At 36.2% G+C, this 21,862-nt stretch overlaps 1 protein-coding gene across 2 annotated transcripts in view; it reads left to right on the top strand.

The window, feature by feature from the left end:
• Window positions 1-278: 278 nt before the first annotated feature.
• Window positions 279-21,862, top strand: part of SLC27A6 (solute carrier family 27 member 6) — a 37,456-nt gene continuing 15,872 nt past the window's right edge. Inside the window, exons 1-4 of one of the 2 annotated variants that reach the window (XM_068177318.1) lie at window positions 279-1,269; window positions 9,160-9,366; window positions 11,457-11,615; window positions 12,652-12,776. In XM_068177318.1, the coding sequence (XP_068033419.1) occupies window positions 756-1,269; window positions 9,160-9,366; window positions 11,457-11,615; window positions 12,652-12,776 (1,005 nt within the window). In that variant the 5' untranslated portion in view covers window positions 279-755. The remainder of the gene's footprint in view (window positions 1,270-9,159; window positions 9,367-11,456; window positions 11,616-12,651; window positions 12,777-21,862) is intronic. The other variant, XM_068177317.1, reaches the window with a different exon arrangement.

The raw sequence follows: 21,862 nt of genomic DNA on the forward strand, positions 1-21,862 counted from the left end.
AGCGTTCATATAACAGACCTGTGTATGTACATTCTTAATCTAGTCAGGCCTCTATCTTAGTGGTAAAACACGAGAAAACAGAACTAGAGAGACCTGGAAATACAGCTCAACTCTTCAGGTGTCGGCTCTCCTCCACTCCTTCGGGGCCAAGCCTGAGGGCGGGGCCGAGCTCCGGGGACCAGCGGGTCCCGACTCCGCGGGGCGGTGCGGGAGCGGCCGGCGGGAGCCACCTGCCCCCAGCGCCTCCCACCGCCCTCCCCGGGACCGCGCCCGGAGGTCGCTCAGCCGCCGCCTCGGCCCGGGGCGAGGCTTCCTGCGCTCGGCCGCCGCCGCCTTCCCCGGGAGCCAACCCAGGGCTGCGGCCGCCCGACGGGGGTGAGCGGGAGATTGCACCTTATGCAACCGGCTCAAGGAGCGGCCGTCGCCTCGCCGGCAGCAGCAGCCGCCCGGCGCCGTGCGTGAGTCCCGGGGCCGAGGGGGGAGAAGGTGTCCGGCCTCAGCCTTGCGCGGGCAGCGCAGGCACTCCCGCTCCGCTCCCGCCGGGCCGGCCCGCAGGTGCGGCGAGGCTGAGGCGGGCGGGGGCTCCGGCCGTGCCGTGCCGTGCCGTCGGAGCTCCCCGTCTCCCTTGCTCCCGAGCGGTGTTGGTCCGGGCGTCCCGCCGCGGAGGAGGTGAGGGCGGGAAGAGCCTCAGCCCGTGCCGGCCTTCACCTCCGCACCCTGCCCGGCCGTGTGCCCGGCGGCCCGGCTGCGGGGAGATGTGTGGCTGGCACGACCTTTACCCACTCCCAGTGCCGCCCTCCTGGGTACCGGGGGCTGCTGTCGGGATTCTTTCCTTGCACTTCATCCAGAAACTCCTCTTCCCCTATTTCTGGGCCGACCTGAGATACCTGCTCAAAGTGTTGACCTATGGGCTGACAATGGAGATGTACCGGCTGCAAGGGAGGGTTGTCACCGTCCTGGACAAGTTTGTGAAGCTGGCGGAGAAGCAGCCCCACAAACCATTCCTCATCTACGAAGGGACCGTTCACACCTACAGAGATGTGGACCGGAGGAGTAACAGGATAGCACAGGTCTTCCTGCAGCATGAGGCTCTGAAGAAGGGAGACACGGTGGCCTTGCTGATGGGGAATGAGCCAGACTTCATCCACGTGTGGTTCGGACTGGCCAAATTGGGCTGTGTGGTGGCGTTCCTCAACTTCAATGTCCGCTTCAGATCTCTCCTGCACTGTGTCAGTAGCTGTGAGCCCAAGATACTGGTTGTGGGAGCAGGTAGGGTATACTACTCATTCCTACATCCAAAGCTTTTAATGTCACATCTCCCACATACCTGGCCCTCCTGATCGTTTGCTGGAAACCTGATTTAGAGATGGTCACAAAATGAAAGAAACACAGAGCTGGAGGGGGCTTCAAGATGTTATAAAGCTTCAGCCTCTCAGGCAGAATCAATTATATCCCTGCTTTGTGAACATCCATTTAACCTCTTCTTAAAAAATGTGTATTGCAGGAGAGTTTTCGAGATCTAAGTACAGCCTGTTCCAAGTGTTTAATTTGTCAGTAAAAGTGTCTCTGAAAGCATTAAAATTACCTGTTAGGAATAATTTTCCATTACTTCTCAAATAGTCAAATTTAATCTTACTTAAGTAATGTCCTTTATTCTCTTGTACTACCTGCCCATCCATCTACTGATCAAACACACTGCAAAACTGGAAGGTCTAAACTTGGACTGCAGAGCCTCTGCTGTTCAACTGTTTGCAGAGGTAGGACAGTTTTCCAAGAATAAAGTTTCAGGAGTAGAGTATGTACAAGGTTGATTCATAATAACAAACTCACTGTTGGTACTGGATTGTAGAAGAGATTGCTGTGTTTGAATAGGTATGGTATGGTGTGTGTGGTGCAACTTTCTGGAATATTACATTTTTACTGAATGATTCAAAATAATTTAAAATCTTGTTATAGGCATCCTAGGCATTGTAAATTCAAATTGGGCTTAATTAAATAGATGTAAAAACTGAAGACAGATCCAAAACATAAACTTGCCAAAACTCATTTATGATGAAGTGAAAGTGAACCTGCAAGTCTCAAAGAATACACAGAAGCTTGACACTTGTTTGGAAGAAAATATATCTAAATATTGCACATTAATGTTGTCCCAGCTCTTTAAAAATATTATTTCAAGTCTCCTTTGCCTTTTTTCTGTTGCACACCTTCTTGCTTTACTGCTGTTACACAAGTTGTGGGGTTTTACACCCATGACACCTAAATGATAGAATTTTCTTCCATCTGTTCTCTGCTGCTATGAAGTTGTGTTTTCAAAAATGCATTTAAGATTTTTCTGTTACATATTTTTAAATTATGAATCTTATTCTGATTCTATATGGTTTGCTAGTTTAAGGTGTCTGGTAATTAAATCAAGCCAATGAAACAAAAGCAAATTTAAATATAATCCAAATACATAATAACAAGGCTTTTGAACAGACAGCTTTTCATGTTGCTTTCTTACTTAATTTTTAAAAAGACTTGTTTAGCTCCTTTTTATGAATATGTACTTTTAAGTGTATGAATTGAGGAAGGGAATTAATGTTCAGGCTCTTCCTGCTTATTGACTGTAGAAAGGGAGGAACTTTGGATCAAAGCTTGTATCTGAGAGAAGTTTTTATTTAAGTTAGGGGTAACTAATGGATGAAAAAAGCATTTGCAGAGCTGGGCTAGGAATTGTGTTTCTCCGCTCTTAATTTGCTACCAGCAGCTGATAGTAAGAGCAACTATGTGAACTAGGTTCTTCTGGGAGTCTGCTTCTGCTCACAAGGGAAGAGCTGTGTGCAGACAGCTGATACAACAGAAATATGAACAAATTAATTGCTCAGCTGGTACTTTACATTTTGGGCTTCTTATTTTATTTATGGTTTTTAGGCTCTGCTGAAAGTCTGCCATTCCAATGAGCCTTCTCAGTATTTTTCTTCAAGACTTAAGAGGCTCTTTTTTATTTTTATCTATGAAAGAAGTTAAAGTTGCTAGGTCTTCACCTATTGACCACATCATACAGGAGCCTCTCAAAAGGAGTCCAGATTTGGCAACTGAAAGTTTATACACAGACCAGTGACTATGAGGCCTAACTCATACCACTCTTGAAAGAAATGTATTGAACCTAATTATTATAGGTAATAGTTTCCCCCTAATGTTTATAAAAATTGCACAGCAATGTTTAACACTGGGGTTGCACAGTCAGTTACATAATTCTTAGAGGTCTATTAAACATCTTTTCATACAGTGTTATTGTTAGTATCAAGGGATTCTTCTTCATCAAGAGACATGAGTTGTTAATTTTCCTCCTGTGGCACCATTTTCACAGAAGTGTGGATAGTTTGAACATGGTATATTTTTTTTTTCTAAGTATTTACACCAAAACCAATCCACTTGTGGTCTAGTATTTATCACTGCCATAGATAAGCATTGTGTCTGGCAAATAAGACTGTTTTTTTTTTTTAAATCAGAGAATAGTATGTAATGGCAGTATTTTTGGATAGTGAAATTCTTTTAAATATATATAGGTTATACACCCTCCACAAAGAAATGCAGGTTGACTTAGCATTTCTATTTCTTGCAGTAGTTACAAACTATATCTTCAGTGTTTTGGATTACCTTTGGTCTTATACAAGACTGCAGCATGGGAGGAATTATCCCCTTATCAATTTGATTTCCTGTGTTCAGCAAGACCAAATTTGCTCTTGAAATTCTTGTCTGTAATAGCACATTAGAACAGGAACCCGTGTACAGGTTCTACTGTTATATCTTACTATATATCTAGTTAATATTAAGATTTCGTTTGTGCTGAAGGGAAACTTCAGCTTCTGTCTGAAACAATTCCCACTGATGATTGTTTATGGCAAAATCTTCCCTGCTCAGAATGGTATGTAGCCTCCTTTTGTGTGAAATGATTGCATCTTGAAGCTTTTTTGTAACTCATTTTCAAAAACACTTGTATTTTTTACAAATGTGATGCCTCCATACAATTAGGCTTGATACTATTTATGGTTGCATTGTCTACCATACCTTGTTCCATTTTTCATGGTGCCTCTTGTAAGATCACTCTCATATGCCATTTTTTACTCCTGACTTTTGTTGTGTGCCTGCATATTTGTCAGGCATTGTGGTTTGGTAAGCCCATCCAATTAGTAATATCTTGTCTTTGCTTCAGCACTTGGAATCAGACTTTCTTCTGATCTGACAATTCTCTCATACTTGGATTGCTTTTTCTAACTTTAGTTCAGAGTGTTTCAGTAGTATTTAAGTTTTGTGGGTTTGATTTTGCCTTAATGTATTCTATGAACTCAGAAACTGAATGTTTTATTCTTAAGCCCCAAATATGTTATAGAAACTTCAAGGTTTCTTTCTCTTGTTGGTTTCTTATATGAAATGGCTGTCTCTAAAAGTGTGGCGGTATTTTTTCTATGACACTGATGCTCTTTTAATTAATTTAGTGCAATCAAGTAAATTTTTTGTCTTCTTATCCAGACTCTGGCTAAAAGGCAAATACGGATTCTATTACTTGCCAGTATTTAGTCTTTCTGCTCCTTTCCACTAATTCCATTTGCCGTGGTGAGAGAGAGAGAGAGAGAGAGTTTTGTTACTTTAACTACTCTCATTTGTCTGCTATGTTCCCAGAGTATTAAGTTCTTACTTTAATTTGTTGCTTAACCTTTTCACACTTCCATTCCCAGAAACATTTTCTCTCACCACTCCCATTTTGGGGAATGTTTCTTGAAAGAGATTCAAAAGCTAGAGTTTTAAACTGCATTTTAAATAAAACAGTAGTTAACTAACTTGTAAATCAATGAGGAACTTGTAAAAGAGAAAGAAACTGTATGCTCTTCTCTTTCAAAAGCTGTTCATTCTTACTAAATGTTACCAGACTATGCCACCCTTAATTGTTTAAAAGCTGCTGGTTAAACAGAGGAGGTAAGGCACTGCTTAAAATGAAGACATGTTTTAAGGCACTATGTCTTTTTTGGCAAATATTCCTATTGATTGAAGACTTGCTTGAAGAAGGGATTATATTGCATGTGTTCTATCATTGTATCTATAGCAGTATCTGTATCACCAATACTACTAAACAACACACACAGTTTAGCGACCCACCAGAAATGCACTAATGGAATTTATTTGCCAGTGCATCTCTAGTCTGTTCCTATTGGGAAGAGCAGGACATCCCAGATTGCCATCATGGCTTCTGATGCAAGGATTCAGCTGTTAAAGGATTGCTTTTTAAACTCCGTGAGATTGATTTACATCAGTCCTGATAACAAAGGCTATTAAGGGAGTGTACATGCTGCATGGACACGTGTGGGCAGCCTGCTCTGCGTGGCTCTGCTTGAGCAGGGTGATCGGATCGAGGTGACCTCCAGAGGCCCCTTCTATTCACAGCCATCTTGTGATTTTGCAGTTCTGTACAGAGGTACATCTCCCAGCTGTATTGCATTTTTCTGGCCAGAAGTTTTTACTCTTGGGGCACTAGCAGTGCTTTCTGCTGCTGCTGAGTGTATTCTGAGCTAGACAGAAGCATGTCTATATCCTGGAGAAAGAGAGTAAGCAATGTATTTTTTGTATTTGTAAATTAAGGTCATTTGATGTTACATACAAGTAGAAGTCTCATCCATCATGTTAGTCTCTGAATGAAAAAAAAGAATGGATTCTATTGAAACAACCTTTTCTTATCCATTTGGAATAAAAAGCTATTTAGACCTAAACATTTAGTACAAGAGGACCATAGAAAACCTGTGGAAGACACCTGCTCTGTTAGACACCATATCTCTCTGATCACTTGCTCTTACTCTAGTGTGTCTTGTCCCAGATGGTCTTTGAGGGGAAAAAAGAGCTGAGTGTTATTTGCAAGGTGATTTATATTTTGTTACCTTTTACTGCCTTCAGTGGCACTTCAAGATATCAGCACTGATCCTGAGCCACAGCTGACTTTTCTACTATTACTACTTTGTGAAAAGCTGAGTCACTTGGGGGATCAAGTACAAGTAACAATTACTTTCTGAGGCCAGACAGTGTGTGGAAGAGTCCGGACTTGATATAACTTCCTGAGCATATCAGCCAGGGTACACATCAAAGTTATGTAAGAATCATTTCATGGCGTTTTCTTTCTGAGTAACTTTCTGTTCAGTACAAACTGATCTCATAATCTAATGTATTCCTTTCATCAGCGTGGGACTGTGTCCTTGCCAACAGCCTGCATGATCTCTCTGCTAGAAAATAACATAAAAAACCTTTGTGCAACAAGAAGCCTAGGACAGTAGTTCAAAACATATTTTCCTTGCTTTCTCAAAAGATGCAACTGAGTTATGTATTCATGTGAATATGAAGTAACAGTTTCACAAACTTTTACTGAATAATGCTTTAAAAGTAAGAGGAGAAAAAAAGCAATCAAAAGCAGAAAAACATATCCATCCTGATCAATTCCAGATATATTTTCCTGGTAGGAGCCAAATGGCAAACGTTTGTATACAAGCAATGTAATCAGCACAGATGGAAATTGCTAAATTTTTTATGAGGAGACATTTCTCCCAAAACAAGTAACCCAAAATCTGAATATACTTTCATAGTGTAAAAAATAAGTAAGTATTATTTGAGTAAAACTCCAAGTTTAAATAGCAGAATTGCTTTACTGTAATTGCTCTAGAAGTATACAAATTATAGCTCTACAAGAGTGCTGTGTCTTCCTGGCAGGCGGAAAAGATGATATGTAAAGACTAGACAGACAGCCCTACACAATGTCTGGTACAGAAGTTTTCTGTTTGGGGAACAAAATGTTAGTTGACCATCATTAGAATTATTATTTGGAAATACGTTAGTACAACTGAGAGTCACCTCCAAACATCCCATCTCATGTATATTCCAGAAGTAACTTTAAGTTTGTGGCACTTTGAATACAGCGGTTTTAACTCACCTTTTTTATTCAGGAAATAATTGATTTTTTCTACTGTTCTGTGCTATCTACTGAGAAGTTTCTTTCACGGTAACTTTTGATTACAAGCTGTTCATGTATTGTTCCAAGTACTAGATTCCTGAGCACAGAAGAAAAATTATGCTGTGTAATCATTTAATTGTTGAATAGCAGTAAAAAGCTCCAGAGCCATTGGTTTTAAGAGTGAGTGCTTGGAGAAAAAATTGAGTGTGTGTATGCTTAATATGATTATTAATCTTAACTATTTTGGGTAAATATGTTTCAGTCTATTAAAAGGAAAATGTGTCCTCATGTCATTCTTGAATCTTAAATGAGTGTGTCTGCAGGGTTGAAATTAATAGTTCCCATCTTTCTTCCTTTGACGCACGAAAAAGGGGAAAAAGAAAAAGAAGCAAATCCTCTTCTTTTTGACAGATTTGCATTGCAGATGAAGCCAGTGCATTAATAGAGAATGGCAGAGAATGCTATATTCTCTTATTATTTTTGAAAACAGAAATAGAGCTCCAGCTACTTCCAACACCGCTGTTTCTTCTGCTAGGTTCTACACAAGGTATCTTTAGTACATTTGAGAGATGTACATGCATAATAGGAAGACAAAAATCAGTATAAGAAAGTAATATATACATAGTTATTCCATCACACTGGGTTTATTAATACGTGTTAGAAATTGTATATTATTGCTCAAAAATATGCAATAATTCCATAATACCACAGCTAGACAGAATTAATATGCCAATGAACCTTGATATTCATAGCATCAGGTTTCCTGCAGTTAATACAACTGTTCTTGACATTATTTTTTATTCAAAATTTATCACTCTGTTGCTGTCTATGGTGGGACTGTACTCCAGTGATTCAAACAGGATGCTATCCATCTTTCAGATTTTTAAAATTATTTGGGTGATTGCTTCCTGAATTATTCTGCAGTAGTACGAGGTTAGAAAATAAAATTTTTAACGTTGCACTATGTCAGATCTATTTGCTAAATGTTCATAAAATATATAAAACTTGTATTCTGTAGGCTTTAGGTTTGTAAAACATGTTTAGTTGATTATTGTAGGCTGTATATCTGTAATAGCAATTGTATGTTATTAATTAAAATAACTACATCAGTCTGTCATTATTAAAGCAGCTTTCTAAAAGATTAAAAATCTTCAGTTGTTTTGGCATAAAATTTATGCATATGGTATCCATATTTTCTATTTGTGAAGTGAGTTTGGAGTTGACATCAGGGTTTCAAATGCTGGCTCTAGCAATGCCTCATTGTGAGGCTCTGGGTGAGTCATGTCAACTTTGTTTATTCAAGTTTATTCAACTTTGTTTATTCAAAGTTTACTCTTTAAACTTTATTTATTATAAAAACTGAGATAATAAAATAAATTTATACCCACAGGTATATTTGTCAGATGAATTACTTAGAGTGAGATGCATCAAAGCCCTTAGGTATAAATGAGTTCTATTGGAAACAGTATTGTTCTTGTTCTTGGTATGTTTCCTGGATTAGTACTTTAATGACTGTGCAGTCTTCTGCGAAAGTGACATTGTAAAAATGCTTCAAAATATAAATACCAAATAGATTATTAAAAGATTGGCCTCTCTACATATTTTCTTTTTTATTTACTCTGAGAAATACTTTTTTATTTACTCTTCTCTCATTGTTTCTTTCCTGATAAGCCAACAGAATAAAACTTAGTTAAACTGCTGTTTCTTTTTAAATTAGTTACTTCTGTGCTTTTCAAAAAAAATTAGTTCTCCATAGGAGATTGCTGTTGAGGGCATCTGAGGAAACCTGTACTGTAATTATTAATTATGTATATATCTGCCTCCATGGATTTCTTCAAGATTTATTTGAAGTTGAAACTTAACCACATTTCCTTCTGGTCTTAACAATGACTAAGGGTTACCTAAAATCATGTGGACAGTAGGAGCTAGGAATCAAGGCTCACAAGTTTGCCTTGAGAGCTAGTGGACCATCTGACTATGTGGGATCAGCAGTATTTTTAGCACATTATAGCTTGTTTTCAGTGGATTTTCATTCTAGTTCATTGTTATTTTATTGAATCTGTATCCATGGGGTAACTTCCATTTCTCTTTCTATTATAAAAAGTAAAACTTCAAGAGGAAAAGTACTTTATTCTCTAGTGTTTTTGAAGGCATAATGGAATTAACATTATTTCATGTTAATTTTTAAGATTTGCTTGGGACATTGGAAGAAATTCTTCCTAAACTTCAGAAAGATGTTAGCGTTTGGATAATGGCCAAGAACTCCACGTTTCCAAATGTGCATACCCTTTTAGATAAAATAGAAGCTGCATCTGAAGACCCTGTTCCAGTTAATCGACGCTCTGCCAAAAACCTCAAGTCAGCTGTTTTATATATATTTACTTCGGGAACAACAGGTACAGATCTTCTAAAGAGTCCATCTTTTCCTTCAGCTTTCATCTAGAAACTTGATTTTTCTGAAACTCTAGTAAATCAATAGCAAAATGTCATGTTTCTCATCTAGAAGCATTACTATAGAAAATTGCCTACATTTCTTGTGTTTCTATTCGGTGGTTTACAGGTTTCTCTTTATTTTTTCCTGCCACATTGTACAAATACTATGAGAGGCTTTACCTCTTATTACTTCACAGCTAAGGTGTTTATAAAACATTGCCTTTTTGGTCAGATTACAATCATAATAGATAGTATTTTGTGACCACATAACACTGCCTAGTTAATGTGATTAAGATTTTTACCTAGAACTTTAAAAAAGAATCTTGAAACACACAAATAGACATTTGTTTTTCATTCATTAAGTCATGTTTTATGCAGGTCGCTGTAGAGACAGAAAATAGGATTAAGTTACTAGCCTTTTAGTTTAGAAACAGATGTCTGAATTGTGCTCCAGCAGCTAAGAAGCTAAGACTTAAAAAAACCTGATCACTGACATGAAAGGCAGCATTGTTTTTAAGAGGAGTGGATTGGCATTCTCATTCAATTGAACACAACAGTTTTAGCCACATGAAGACTGAAAATGCATATGTGGTTTGAGGCTTTGTTCCTTCATACAAATAGTAATTTAATTCATTTGCTTCAGGTTCTCAGGAAAAATTAGGAAATAAGAACATCAGTCTCCAATAAACAAGCTAGGAAGTTATAAATATTGTCAAGAGATGAGGTTTTATTTGTAACATTACTAATAGAAATATGCTTAAGCTTGCTTGTTAAGAGTTGGGAGTTAAATTAGCTAAAAAAAAGTACAGAATTATTCAGGTGGGATGATTTTGTTCTTACAATTAGAGTCAGAGTATCTGTGTGAAGTCTCAAGTTTCAGATATGTATAATCTAAAATATTTTTGAAACTGTGTATGAAATACATAAATATAAATTGAATTTCTATTGTGTACTATGTAACTAAAATAATAAGGTTTGTTTAGTCTGAAGAGTATGGAATAACTAATTTTGATTTACTGAATATTTGCACATGTTTTGACTGATAATCTTAGTTAAAAGAAAGGAGTATTTTGCACAGTCTGTAGTAATCTCTCTGTAAAGGCAGAAGTAAAAACTCAAGACTGTAGAAAACTTCTTGCTATAAGCAATTTACTGGCAACCTAGGCTTTTCACTTTAGTGTAGAAAAGTGGAATAGCCTGGAGGGTAGCTTGACTCTCCACAGATTATACTTCCAGCTCTAGCTAAGTCTTCAAATGTACAATAGCTTTGCAAGAATAGGTGAGAAAACTTTATGAATCATTACATCTTTTGAAGTATTGAACTGTTCTCACTGTTCATCATCACCCTGACTCAGACTGAAATTTGTGTGTGTGTTTGAGAACATGTATATTATGCAAGATCACATCCCATACTCGGATGAATTGGTACCAGAGTAGTAGCACAAGAAGCCCTTGACTGTGAGTCTGCATGTTGCTGAAGGAAAGTGCTGTGCTGAATTTGAAGAAGCTCATTCAGAGGAACCTAACTCATGTGGTCTTCTCACTAATTTTTTCTTTTTTGTTAATTTGTCATAGACTGCGTAGAGTTCTAAAACAAATAGATACATGATTCTTAAGCTCCCACTCTGTGGCCTACTCCATGTAGATCCCATACCTTTCTTATTTACCTTACAATCACTATGACTCTTGCCTTAAGATCTGGTGTGATGCCTCTTTATGTTAAAAGAAATCCATATCTACAGTAAATATTTTGTCCCTTCTTGCTTTATATAATTTTCTAGCAGCAAACCTATGAGTTTCTTCATGTTTCCACTTATTTGAATGGATGTGACATCAAACTAAATAACAAAGAGATGAGGTTACAAACTGGCTAATCTTTACGTGTACATAAATGTGCAATATTGTATTAAACAGCCAATTGTCTATTTATGGCCATCTAAAAAGATGGTTGACAATTTGGTTACAGAAGTAAGAATTGACCCTTATAATTTTAGAGACTTTATACGCAGGTTCCCTTTAAATGCTTTAATGCATTATTTTGATTTTATTACAGGTCTTCCAAAGGCAGCAGTCATTAGTCATTTACAGATTCTTAAAGGAGCTGCTGGACTGTGGGCTTTTGGTGCTTCTTCGGAAGACATCATTTATATTACTCTGCCTCTTTATCACAGTGCAGCTTCTCTTCTTGGCATTGGTGGATGCATTCAGCTGGGTAAGGCTTGTTTGCTTTTGTTGTAAATAGAGAATTAATTATTATAAAAATGTATAAAACACGCTTAGATTCACTACCCCTCGGGAAGCTAATGCTTTGCTCAAATTCAGTGAGTAGTTTTTTTTGGAATAGTTGTGCATTTTGGGGAGAGGGAATGTTTTGTAGGGATCTTTACAAGCTCTCTCTGTGGAGAAGAATTAGTTATTGTAATTTGCATCACAAATGTTTTGACTTCTTTATATTTAGGTCAAAAGGAAGTTAAGGACATATGCAGTATTTTGGCAGCGTGTGTGGTGCATTAGTGTATGTACAACTAAGCATTGTACAGTAGAATAGAATTAAAATGTATTTTGTGAACTTAAAATATTGATAAATACATTGACTACTACAGATTGTACAGGTTTTTTCATGCATTTTTAAATCCCATATAACTTTTTATGCATTTGATTTGCATACTGTTGTCTGACACTGGCAGTAAATCAAATGTATTACTGAGACAATATAGGTGTCCTCAATGACTCTTTTATAAAAGATTTATTTGGAACTCCATGGCAAACACTTTGTTTCCTTATGCATCAAGTTCAAGTCAGAGCAAGGGAAAGATCCTTGTGTTATGGATTAATTCTGTCTGAATCTGCATTAATGAATACTTTCTTGAGAAATAAGGCTTTAGTGATAGCCACATGATTTACTAATCAGCCTGAATCTTCTGGGTATTTTCAGCTAAAAGCTTGAACACAAGAGTTCAGGTTAAACTCTTAAACTCTAATGTTACAACACCAACAGTGTTTTAAGAAGAGAAGCTGACTTTTTATTTTTCAGCTCTGATCTATTGCATTGCTGTCTCAGCCAGGAGGCTGATTTCCTCTGCCTTCTTTGTCTACCAGGTTTGAATACATGTCTTCAAATAAAACAGCTTAAATACTGCATAGTTTTCTGTGTGAGGCTGCCTTAGTCCCTCAGATGTTCTGGTTTATAGCTAAGCTGCCACACAGAGCAATTGCCTAATTTCATTTTCCCTACTGTTTCCATAAAGGTGCAACCTGTGTGTTAAAAAAGAAGTTCTCAGCTAGTCAGTTTTGGAACGACTGCAGAAGGTACAATGTGACTGTTATCCAGTACATTGGAGAACTTTGCCGTTACCTTTGCAATCAGCCAGTGGTAAGTGGAATCAAAGTGATGCCTATTTGTCTGTCAGGACATTTATCTTTCTTCATGTGGATATGGTAAAAGGGAAATTAAACTGCATTGGGCATGTCTTTCTGCCCTTCCTTTTATGTGAGGTTCTGCAAATATTTGGTGATATGTAGATGCTTAACAAAAATAATGGTAGATGCTTAACAAAAATAATGGCTTGAATCATGAAGATATACTAAAAGTACTATAAGGAACAATTTTGAGACTAAAAACTGATTCAGTAACATTTGGTGAAAAAGTGCTATTTCACAGAATTTTGCAAGGTAAGTTCAAAAACCCAGGAGTACTTTTCAATGCCTTTTCTGAATTTTCAGAACTTTGTTTCTTGGCATCTGTATGTGTCAGAGGTCTCACATTTTGTATTCTATGTATTAGCACTGTTTTGTTTTGTGAAATGTGTATATTCTGAGACCATCTAAATAATATTTTTAAACTTGGAAGGGGCTTGTTCTAGATTAGCAGCTTTTTGTGCAAAGTGAATCATTTGCTTTTTTTTTCCCAATGATAGAGCTATTCTAGACAACAAATATTTAAGAGAGGAGAAATAATTTTGTGAAAATATACAGAAGTTGGATTCAATGCAACTGTTACCTCTTTGAAAAGCCTCCCTATGCCACAATCATAATTTTATTCTGTTATTTCAAAAAAATAATCAGTGCTTTATTTCCTTTTCAGTGAATTTTATTAAAATTACTCATCTTTTAGGAAAAGGTACCAGTAACTCAAAGTATTTAATTTGAAAATTATTAACATCATCCTTAAGCAGTATTCTAAAATAAGAGAATGCAAATCAGTCATGGTTTCCAGCAGAATAATAATTCATGTTAATATCTCGAGTTGCTGACCAAAGAATGGAAAAGGTCATTGGATTGTTTTTCCCTTAGGAAAATTTAAAAAAGTATGTTTAAGCAATGTAGTTGTGGGTCATGGATCTAACTGCTCTATCCATGTGTGCCTTGGTAAAGTAGAAGTTCTTGAAAGGAAACATGGATGATGGCTTGGTGAAGATCACTGGTGCTGGTAAGAAACCAGACTAGTGATACCTTCTCTGATTGTTTTTTGTGGGTGTTTTTTTTTGGGGGGGGGGTTATGTCTTGGGATTTTGCTTGGTTTTAATTTTTATTTGTTTGGGAAATTTTAACTTTTTAGTAATATAAACAAAAAATTACTCGATAACAAAAAAATCAAGTTATAAGAAATGTCAAGGCATTGGGGAGGCATAGTTTTTATAAATTGTGATTTTTTTTTCTTCATTGTAGGCTAACTTGATTTCCACAAAGTCATTTCCCTTCTCTCCAAAACTTCACAACTTTTTGCTGTGTTTGCAGTCTGAGTTATTAATTATTCACTTTTTCTATTCTCTTACTGTACAGGGAGATCATGGCTTCTTTTCCCACTCCTTTTTATCTTGAAGCACAAATTATAGATTAATATACTTAATTTCTAAAACAAACTCTTCTATTTTTAAATCTTTACCAAAGCATCATGAAGTTAAAGCAATTTTAAATTGTGCAAATAAAGTAATTTATACCATCCTTAACTATTTATATACTGCATACAGTGGTTATACAATCATTAACTATTCATAAACTGTATAACTATTCTATTTGTTAATTAATGTGCATAGTTTCTAGGAGCTGGCATATCTAAACTCTTTCTTCTGTGAGGCTATAGGGTATTTTTTTGTTTTGATTTTGCTTGCTTGCTAAGCCTCCTCAAGAAAAATTCAAATTATAAAACAAATCAGTTTGACAGCTGGGTAATTGAAGAAAAATATTAACTATCTGTCATATTAAAACTGGAAGAGAAACATGCTCATACAAATAAGTGGAAGGTTTTAAAATATCTTACGTAATTTACTCTTAGTTTTCAAGTAAGTAAAATAATTTCCTAAATTGGATTCACTATTTAAGTTTTGTTAATGTAGAAGTACTGTGTATGCTAGCAGCAAGAGAAAGATGTGGCGCATTTTAAAGTTCTGTCAGGATATTATGTGGGCAGTGTTCATGAGATTAGAGGGCTACAAAGCCCTTCTAATCAACCCAGATTAAATCCATAGCAATTATCTTATTTTCTTAATTTGTTTCTTTAACACTAAACTTGAAATAAATGGTATATTGTTTACAGTTGGAGTCCATGCTGTGGCCTTGTATTTCATAAATTCTGAACTGAACTTTGGGCAAGTCTCTGTGGTAGCATATAGGCTCTTGGCTGAGCTTTCCCTATTGGTTTTGTTTTGTTTGATCGTTTTGCCTCCCACTCACATCTGCAAAAGCTCTTGAAGTCTCTTGCAGTAAATTTTTCTGAGGTTACTCTGTATCCAGTTTGGTTTAGCAATCTGTTTGGAAAGAACATTTGTTAGAAAAGGAAGTTGTCTTTTTTCCTTAGGTACAAGTACAAAAAGATCTGGCTTTATGTGACATTCATAGATTTTGCTGGGTTTCCAAGTGAGTAATCCTCATGCCTGCCCTCTTGCAAACACTTTTTCTGCAGCATTTTGATTGTAGTGAAAATACAATGACCAGCATTGGATGTCTAATAGGCATCAGTAGCTACAAAATGGGTATGTCTGTAAGATACTAGCATGACTACTCCAGTGAAGAAGAATATTCAGAAAATTGCTAAACTAGTCTTGCTGGCTGACATTGCTCAAAGTTTCTATTAGCAATGATCTGAAAAACTACAAGAGTATGGCATAGCAGATCTCCCTGTCTTGCCTCTTAGCAAAAGCTTTGGAAATACTTCTGTACTAATCAGTGGATATATTTTCCTTAGACACTTGTAACTAATTTAAATTTTAGCATATGAACTGTAAACTAAACCTTCCGAAGGCAGTTGCAGATTTATTTCAAATTTGACGTAATAATTTAATATTGCATTTATTAAATTTATAATGCATTGCATTCTGAAGCTTTTGGAAAGATAGGAATGGTAATGCAGCATCTCTTTCCTGCTTTTCTGTAAAGAAGACCTGCATTCTGAAAAGTATTACAAACAGAGGGTAGAAATCAGTGTCCTTAACCATTATGTCATGTTTTCTACTTTTGTAAGCTGTGATGCAGTATGACAGTATTTGTATGATTTATGAAACCTTGCATGAAATAGGTAAGCTCTTTATTAACACCAGAGATCACTTCTGCTTCTATTCAAAGTCTGTGTCACAAATAATTGTATCATTGCTTACAATCTCCCATTTAATATGTGTCCTGTTTTATGTCCACTTGGTATTGAGACGGTGTTATCCTCTGGCACAGGTAATATTTCTTATTTCCTTGGGGTCACCTAAGTGTATAAGACCATGCTTATCAGCTTTCAGACTTTGTTTTGTTAAGCTGAGGCAAGACAGTCTCTCTACTAGGGATTAAGCTCTCTGAAATTACTTCAGAGAAGATGCTTAGGGATTTATTGTGTTAAAACTCCTCTGTGTTAGGACAATAGTAGTTTAGAAGGCAAAAGCAAGGAATTCAGTGCTACTGGGATAAGGGAACAGAATGAACATTTATTTCCCTGCAGTTGACTAAAGTGTTGTGGAAAGTGATGTAAGGATGGGGTTTATGTCGTTGGATAGCACCATCTCTCACCAAGAAGCAGTTTTCCTTAAAGGAAGGGAATTTAATGGTCACATAAGCAAGGAGAAATTAGTCAGTAGGCACTTTTCTACAATGCAGGTTTTATTTGTAATCACATTTTATTTACCATTAAAGTTTAGCTCAGTTTATGCTCTGTACTGGAAATTGTTCTTTCTGGTATCTTTAAAAGGTGGAGTGGAAATTTGTCTAGCCCCTTGAAGGTTTTTGGCATAAGTATTTTCTTTAATACCCTAATTTGACACAGTTACAACCAACCACATCTGTGCCTTCCAAGGGAATGCTTCTAAGAATCTCTACAAGTCATTAAAATTAATTTACAGGAGGGAATTTTGCAATTTGTTTATTCTTGTAGTGACCTATCTGTAAACAAAAAAAATCTGAAACCATTTGCATGTGTCATAAGAAGATGTCATTCTCAATCCAAGTTCTTCTTACTGCAGTATCAACAGTGCCTAAAATAAAACTGAAAACTGTTTGGACATAATGTTAGAGAAAACTGAACTTTTAGACTAAGAACATAACCAGCACAAATTAAAGCTTAGAAAAGGCCATGAGATTTGGAAGCTTGTATTTTTTCTCTCTAGACTGTATGATTTGACCTTATAAAAAACAGACTGTATGTCACAGCATACATTTTACTTTCAACTGCCATAACTACAACAACAGTATTATTTTTGAAAAGTGGCTTTAAAACAGATTATAAACCCACCTATTTTTATTACTGCCTTCTGTTACTTCTAGATGCTGGCACACCTCTCTTGGTACCCATAGATGATCCTGTGTCTATTTTCTCATTCTCCCCACTAATAATGGTAAAAGGTTCTCAGATGTTCTTTGTGGAAAATGTCTTTTGTGATGTCTTAGGAAGCATTTGTTTTTCATATACAAAAAGCTCTGAAGGCTACTTACAATGTCAACTACTGATTCTAGCATGGTGGATCTTGACTTATGAGGTCATACAACTTGACCAATTTCTCTCCTTCCAGCGTTCAGTTTTTCCTAGACTTGCCTTTTGGGTTAAACAAGTGGAGTCATGCAGAAAATGTGTTTATATTAAAGCCTGGAAATCACAATCATACTTTCACAGAGGGAAGCTTCATATTGCTCACAGAATACTGTGTGTAACATGCACCACAAGAAATAATCTGTATGCGCTTTAATTCTCTGAACTGACCTTTGTAAAGTTTTTTGTGATTTGTTTTGACTAGTGTGCTCCTGGGAAAATCGCCAAAAATACAATTATCTACTTCATATTACTGGGTGGAACAAAGACAAAAGTGACTTTTTTGTTGGTAGTTATTTTCTGAGGAGATGGGAGTACAGCTAAACAAAACATTTCCTGTTAGAAGAGCTAATTAAAGAAAACTTCTTTTAGAATATAATTCTAATAGATTATCAGATTGATTACTAAAAAGGAGGTGAGAATGAGCTATATTAAATAGCAAGCAACCAGTTGTAAACTAAAAAGACGTATCTTTTTCCTACTTTTCCTGTCCTTTCTTATTGTGCATCTCTTCACACCCTTCCTGTTCTCTTTTATTTGTATTTTTAAATTTGAGTATGTGTTTTGCTCAAAAAATCTAGTTGCAGTTTATAATTAGGCATTACTAAATAATGAATATGGATATGCATCTTGAAAAATATATCTATAATAGTAGGGTATCTCCCATCTTACAGTCTAATACAGTCTGATGGATTGTCACAACTACCAGATGCTCCTTTTTCAGGGCTAGTGTATCAATAGAGGAATTGGTGAATGTGTTGTTACATACACACCTTGTAAATACTTGAATGCAAATACTGTGTCTTCTGTGTTATCATATTTTACATTTAACTGATGTTTGCATTCTCAGGCCCTGAGACTGCTTTCCGTTTCACCGAGGCCATGATACAGAGAACAATTCATGCCTCCTTTGAATTATCTTTGCTTCTCTCCATTTGGATATTCCTTATGCAGAAATAATAAAAGAAGGGCAATGAACTTCTTTTCTTGTGTTTGATTGAAGTGGCTGCTTTAAATGCAGCACATTTTTATGTAGCTGCAATCATGAATCCTTCCTGCACCAGTTAGTATACTGCTGATAGCACTCTAAGAGGCATTTACCAACAGCTTAATCACACAGATAGTCCAAGTAGTTTATTGAGAACACTTAAGGAGAAAATACTGCTGAATGAAAAATCCCAGGTATGTGGTGTTTAATGTAGTAAGGCAGATCTGGACTTGTCATTTAGTTAATTTAGGAAAGAAACAATCACGCAAGATGGAGACATATTGTGTCAAACTGATTTATGATATGTGCAGCTGTTTGGTACACAGTTCAAAGATCTTGGCAGAATGAATGGAAAAAAATTCCAGGTGTATGGTAAGAACTGTTCTTGCTTATTAATGCATTGATGTCAATGAAAAAGGTATTGAAAAAATGCTTCCCCTTTACTGTGAGAAATAAGTGGATGTAAACTGAACCCCCATTTTATTTAGGAATCACTCTGAATTAAGAAAATAAAATCAATGTTCAGGAAAATAAATAGACATTTTTGGAAACCTTGGAAAGATGTTAGAACATTCTGTTTGTCTAAAATCTCTTATCCTATGAGATAAGAGATTTGTGGAGAGCTATTAGTAAGTTCAGAAACACAAATCATAATTGAACTATCAGAGGACATGCAATTTGAACTTATTTGTGGTAGGTGGCCAGGATAAGGCACTGAATCCTTTGTAAATGAGATTTTGTGATGAAATACTGCTTTTACCTTAGGAAGTGTTAATTTGGTACAGTGTTTTTGCAGTGGGCTAATAATACATAAGCACACAATTGCTGCACAACAACTGTTGCAGGGCAGCTGGCTGACATGCCACAGCTTGATCAGGTGTCAAAAATGGCACAGGGATAACAGAGCTTTTTTGCTGGAAGAGAGATGTATTAGGTGACACCTTAGAATTCCTTCTACTCCTTTAACTTTATTTATTGTACCAAAGGTAAGCTAGTTGATCTGAAAATGGCAGAAGTTCAAAGCCAATTTGATCTAGTCAGTTTAAAGCATAAATTTCTGCATATTTATTTTATTTCTTTTTTTCATTAGGACACCCTAAATGTTCATCACTGAACCATGTTTCTGTAATTTGATTGAATTATCATCTCTTTTCCTTCCCTTCTCTTTCTTGCAGCATTTGATTTACTGCATAACTATTTAGGCACAGTGCCCATGAATACCAATGTGCCTTTTCTAAAGAGTTGGACTTTGGCAGTAATCTGGACAATAATATGTATGCCCATGTCTGATGTTAAAAACAGATGACAGATGTTAGAATGGCTAACTCTGTTTTATTTACTCTGTGTCACTTTACATTGAAAGTTAGTTACACATCAAGCTTATATGAACTAATGTCATATATTAGTTATAAAAAAATAAAAATAGTTAAAATATTCCTATATTAATTTACTGACATGTAAAACTAATGTGAGTAAAACTCACTGTTTCAAGTTTCCCTAATTTTAATAATTTTCTTCATAGTTATTAAACCTACTGAGAGATGAAATTACATATAATTTTTATTCTTACCGTTGAAAGACTGCCAAATTCATAATGTCAGTTTTAATGTCTTCACCAGAAAGCCCTGCAGTATTCTTCAGGGAATCTTGTATTGATAGACAGGTACCACTAAAGTGGTAAAATCACAAATACAGCAGTTGCAGCAATGCAATCTGTGATCAGTTCTAGATAACATCATACACCTTCTTTGTATTTTTGCAAAAAGCCTGAGTGCTGTGACAGCATCCCTTCCTAAAGTGAAATTGTTTTACATTGTATTTATTGTTGATGTTGATGATATGTGTTAACATTGCAAGCAAAGTGGGATGCTGTAGTCCTCTCAGGACTACTCTGCATCTTTTTCACGAGAGAAACAATTTTGTGCTGTATTAATACAAACCAACTGAAGTAATGTGAGGAACTGAATTTACTGCACTTTTAAATTATATGGTATTTTTTCTTTTGGGAAAAACCCCCAAACACTACAATCCATGTAGGCCACTATCTTCTAGTTCATCCTAGAAAATGAACTAGACTAGAAAAAACCTGTCTTTTCAGCAAACAGCTCTCAATGCTTTTATTTTTCTTAAAAGTAAAAATAGTAGAAGCAAGGTTTTTTATTAGCTTGGTGTCTAGAGGATTTGAATGTTCCTAGCCTGATAAAAGACTCAATTACTGCATGTATATGTATGCATATGTTTGTCTTTTCTGTTTATTGTGGAACAAAGAATTTCCTTGAAAGTATCTCTTGAGCTATTTTTTGTATCTTAGCAGAGGCAGTAGATTTGAATAATTCAGTGGCATCAGCAAGAGATAACTGCAGTTTGGCTATGGACATATTTCAGTTTCACATTTCATTTCAGTTTAGCATTGAAATTGCAAGAAAAATAGCCCACTTTGAATTTTAAGTTGAGCTGACAGGAATATTCTAAAAATGGTGAACAATTTTGTGGAGGAAGGAAAAAACATTAAAAGTTTTCCTGATTAAGTTCAAAGTAACACTGAAGCATTTTAGCTTAAAAAAATAAGAATATTGTTGTTGTTCACTGACAGTATAATGAATTTGAATATATAATATAACAAATGTTATTATTTCAAGTATGTAAAAACCTACACTCTTGCATTGTGATATTGTGTCTGAAGTTGAAAAAACAAACCACTGTAAAAATGACATCTGTGGGCAATTTTTAGATACTTTGTTCCAGGCTATGTCCATGTCAGATTTGTAGTATTGTGTAATGCAGCATTTGTTAATAATAATTTAGCATTAATTCAGTGAAGTATACACCTATGTGTTTAGAAATTACTTTCACCTGAAGACAGAAGGGAAAAAGCAGGAGTTAGGTTCTTGTAGAAAGAGAGTTGTTAGTGACCAGGGAAGGCTGGTGAGTGATGTAGTTCTGGAGTAAAATTGCGGGATAATGCTTCAGGTTGTAATCTGCTGACACCTATCTGCATCTAGTGAAATAGGCACTTTCCTTGCTGAATCATTTCAGCAAGCAGACTTATTTTGCAGAAGACTCCAAAGATGAATTAATACATTTTTATCTTTCTGTGAGTCACTGGTTTTGAAGAGGGAAGAAAAAAACATAGTAGTCTTTGTGATTTAGAGGAGCTTAAAATTCCATTATGTTTTGCAATTTTTTGTTAAAGAAGGAAGAATTCACATCCTCATGAAAAATCTAGTTTGTCCAAGACATAAGCCTTGGAGGAACACTGCTGTGCACTCAGTTGATGCTTTTCTGTTTTTGATATCCAAATTGTTCAAAAGATTCCTGTTTCACTCAGCTGACCAGGTCTCTTCACAAAAATAATTTGCTGTGATTTTATATGAGACTAGAGGTGTTCAGATGGATTTTTACTATAAAGCCGTAACTAATTCATACTTGTTTGGTTGCGGGTGGGGAGGGGCATAATAGAAAAGTAGAA

Source organism: Anomalospiza imberbis, chromosome Z, assembly GCF_031753505.1.
Source record: "Anomalospiza imberbis isolate Cuckoo-Finch-1a 21T00152 chromosome Z, ASM3175350v1, whole genome shotgun sequence".
NCBI lineage: Eukaryota > Metazoa > Chordata > Aves > Passeriformes > Viduidae > Anomalospiza > Anomalospiza imberbis.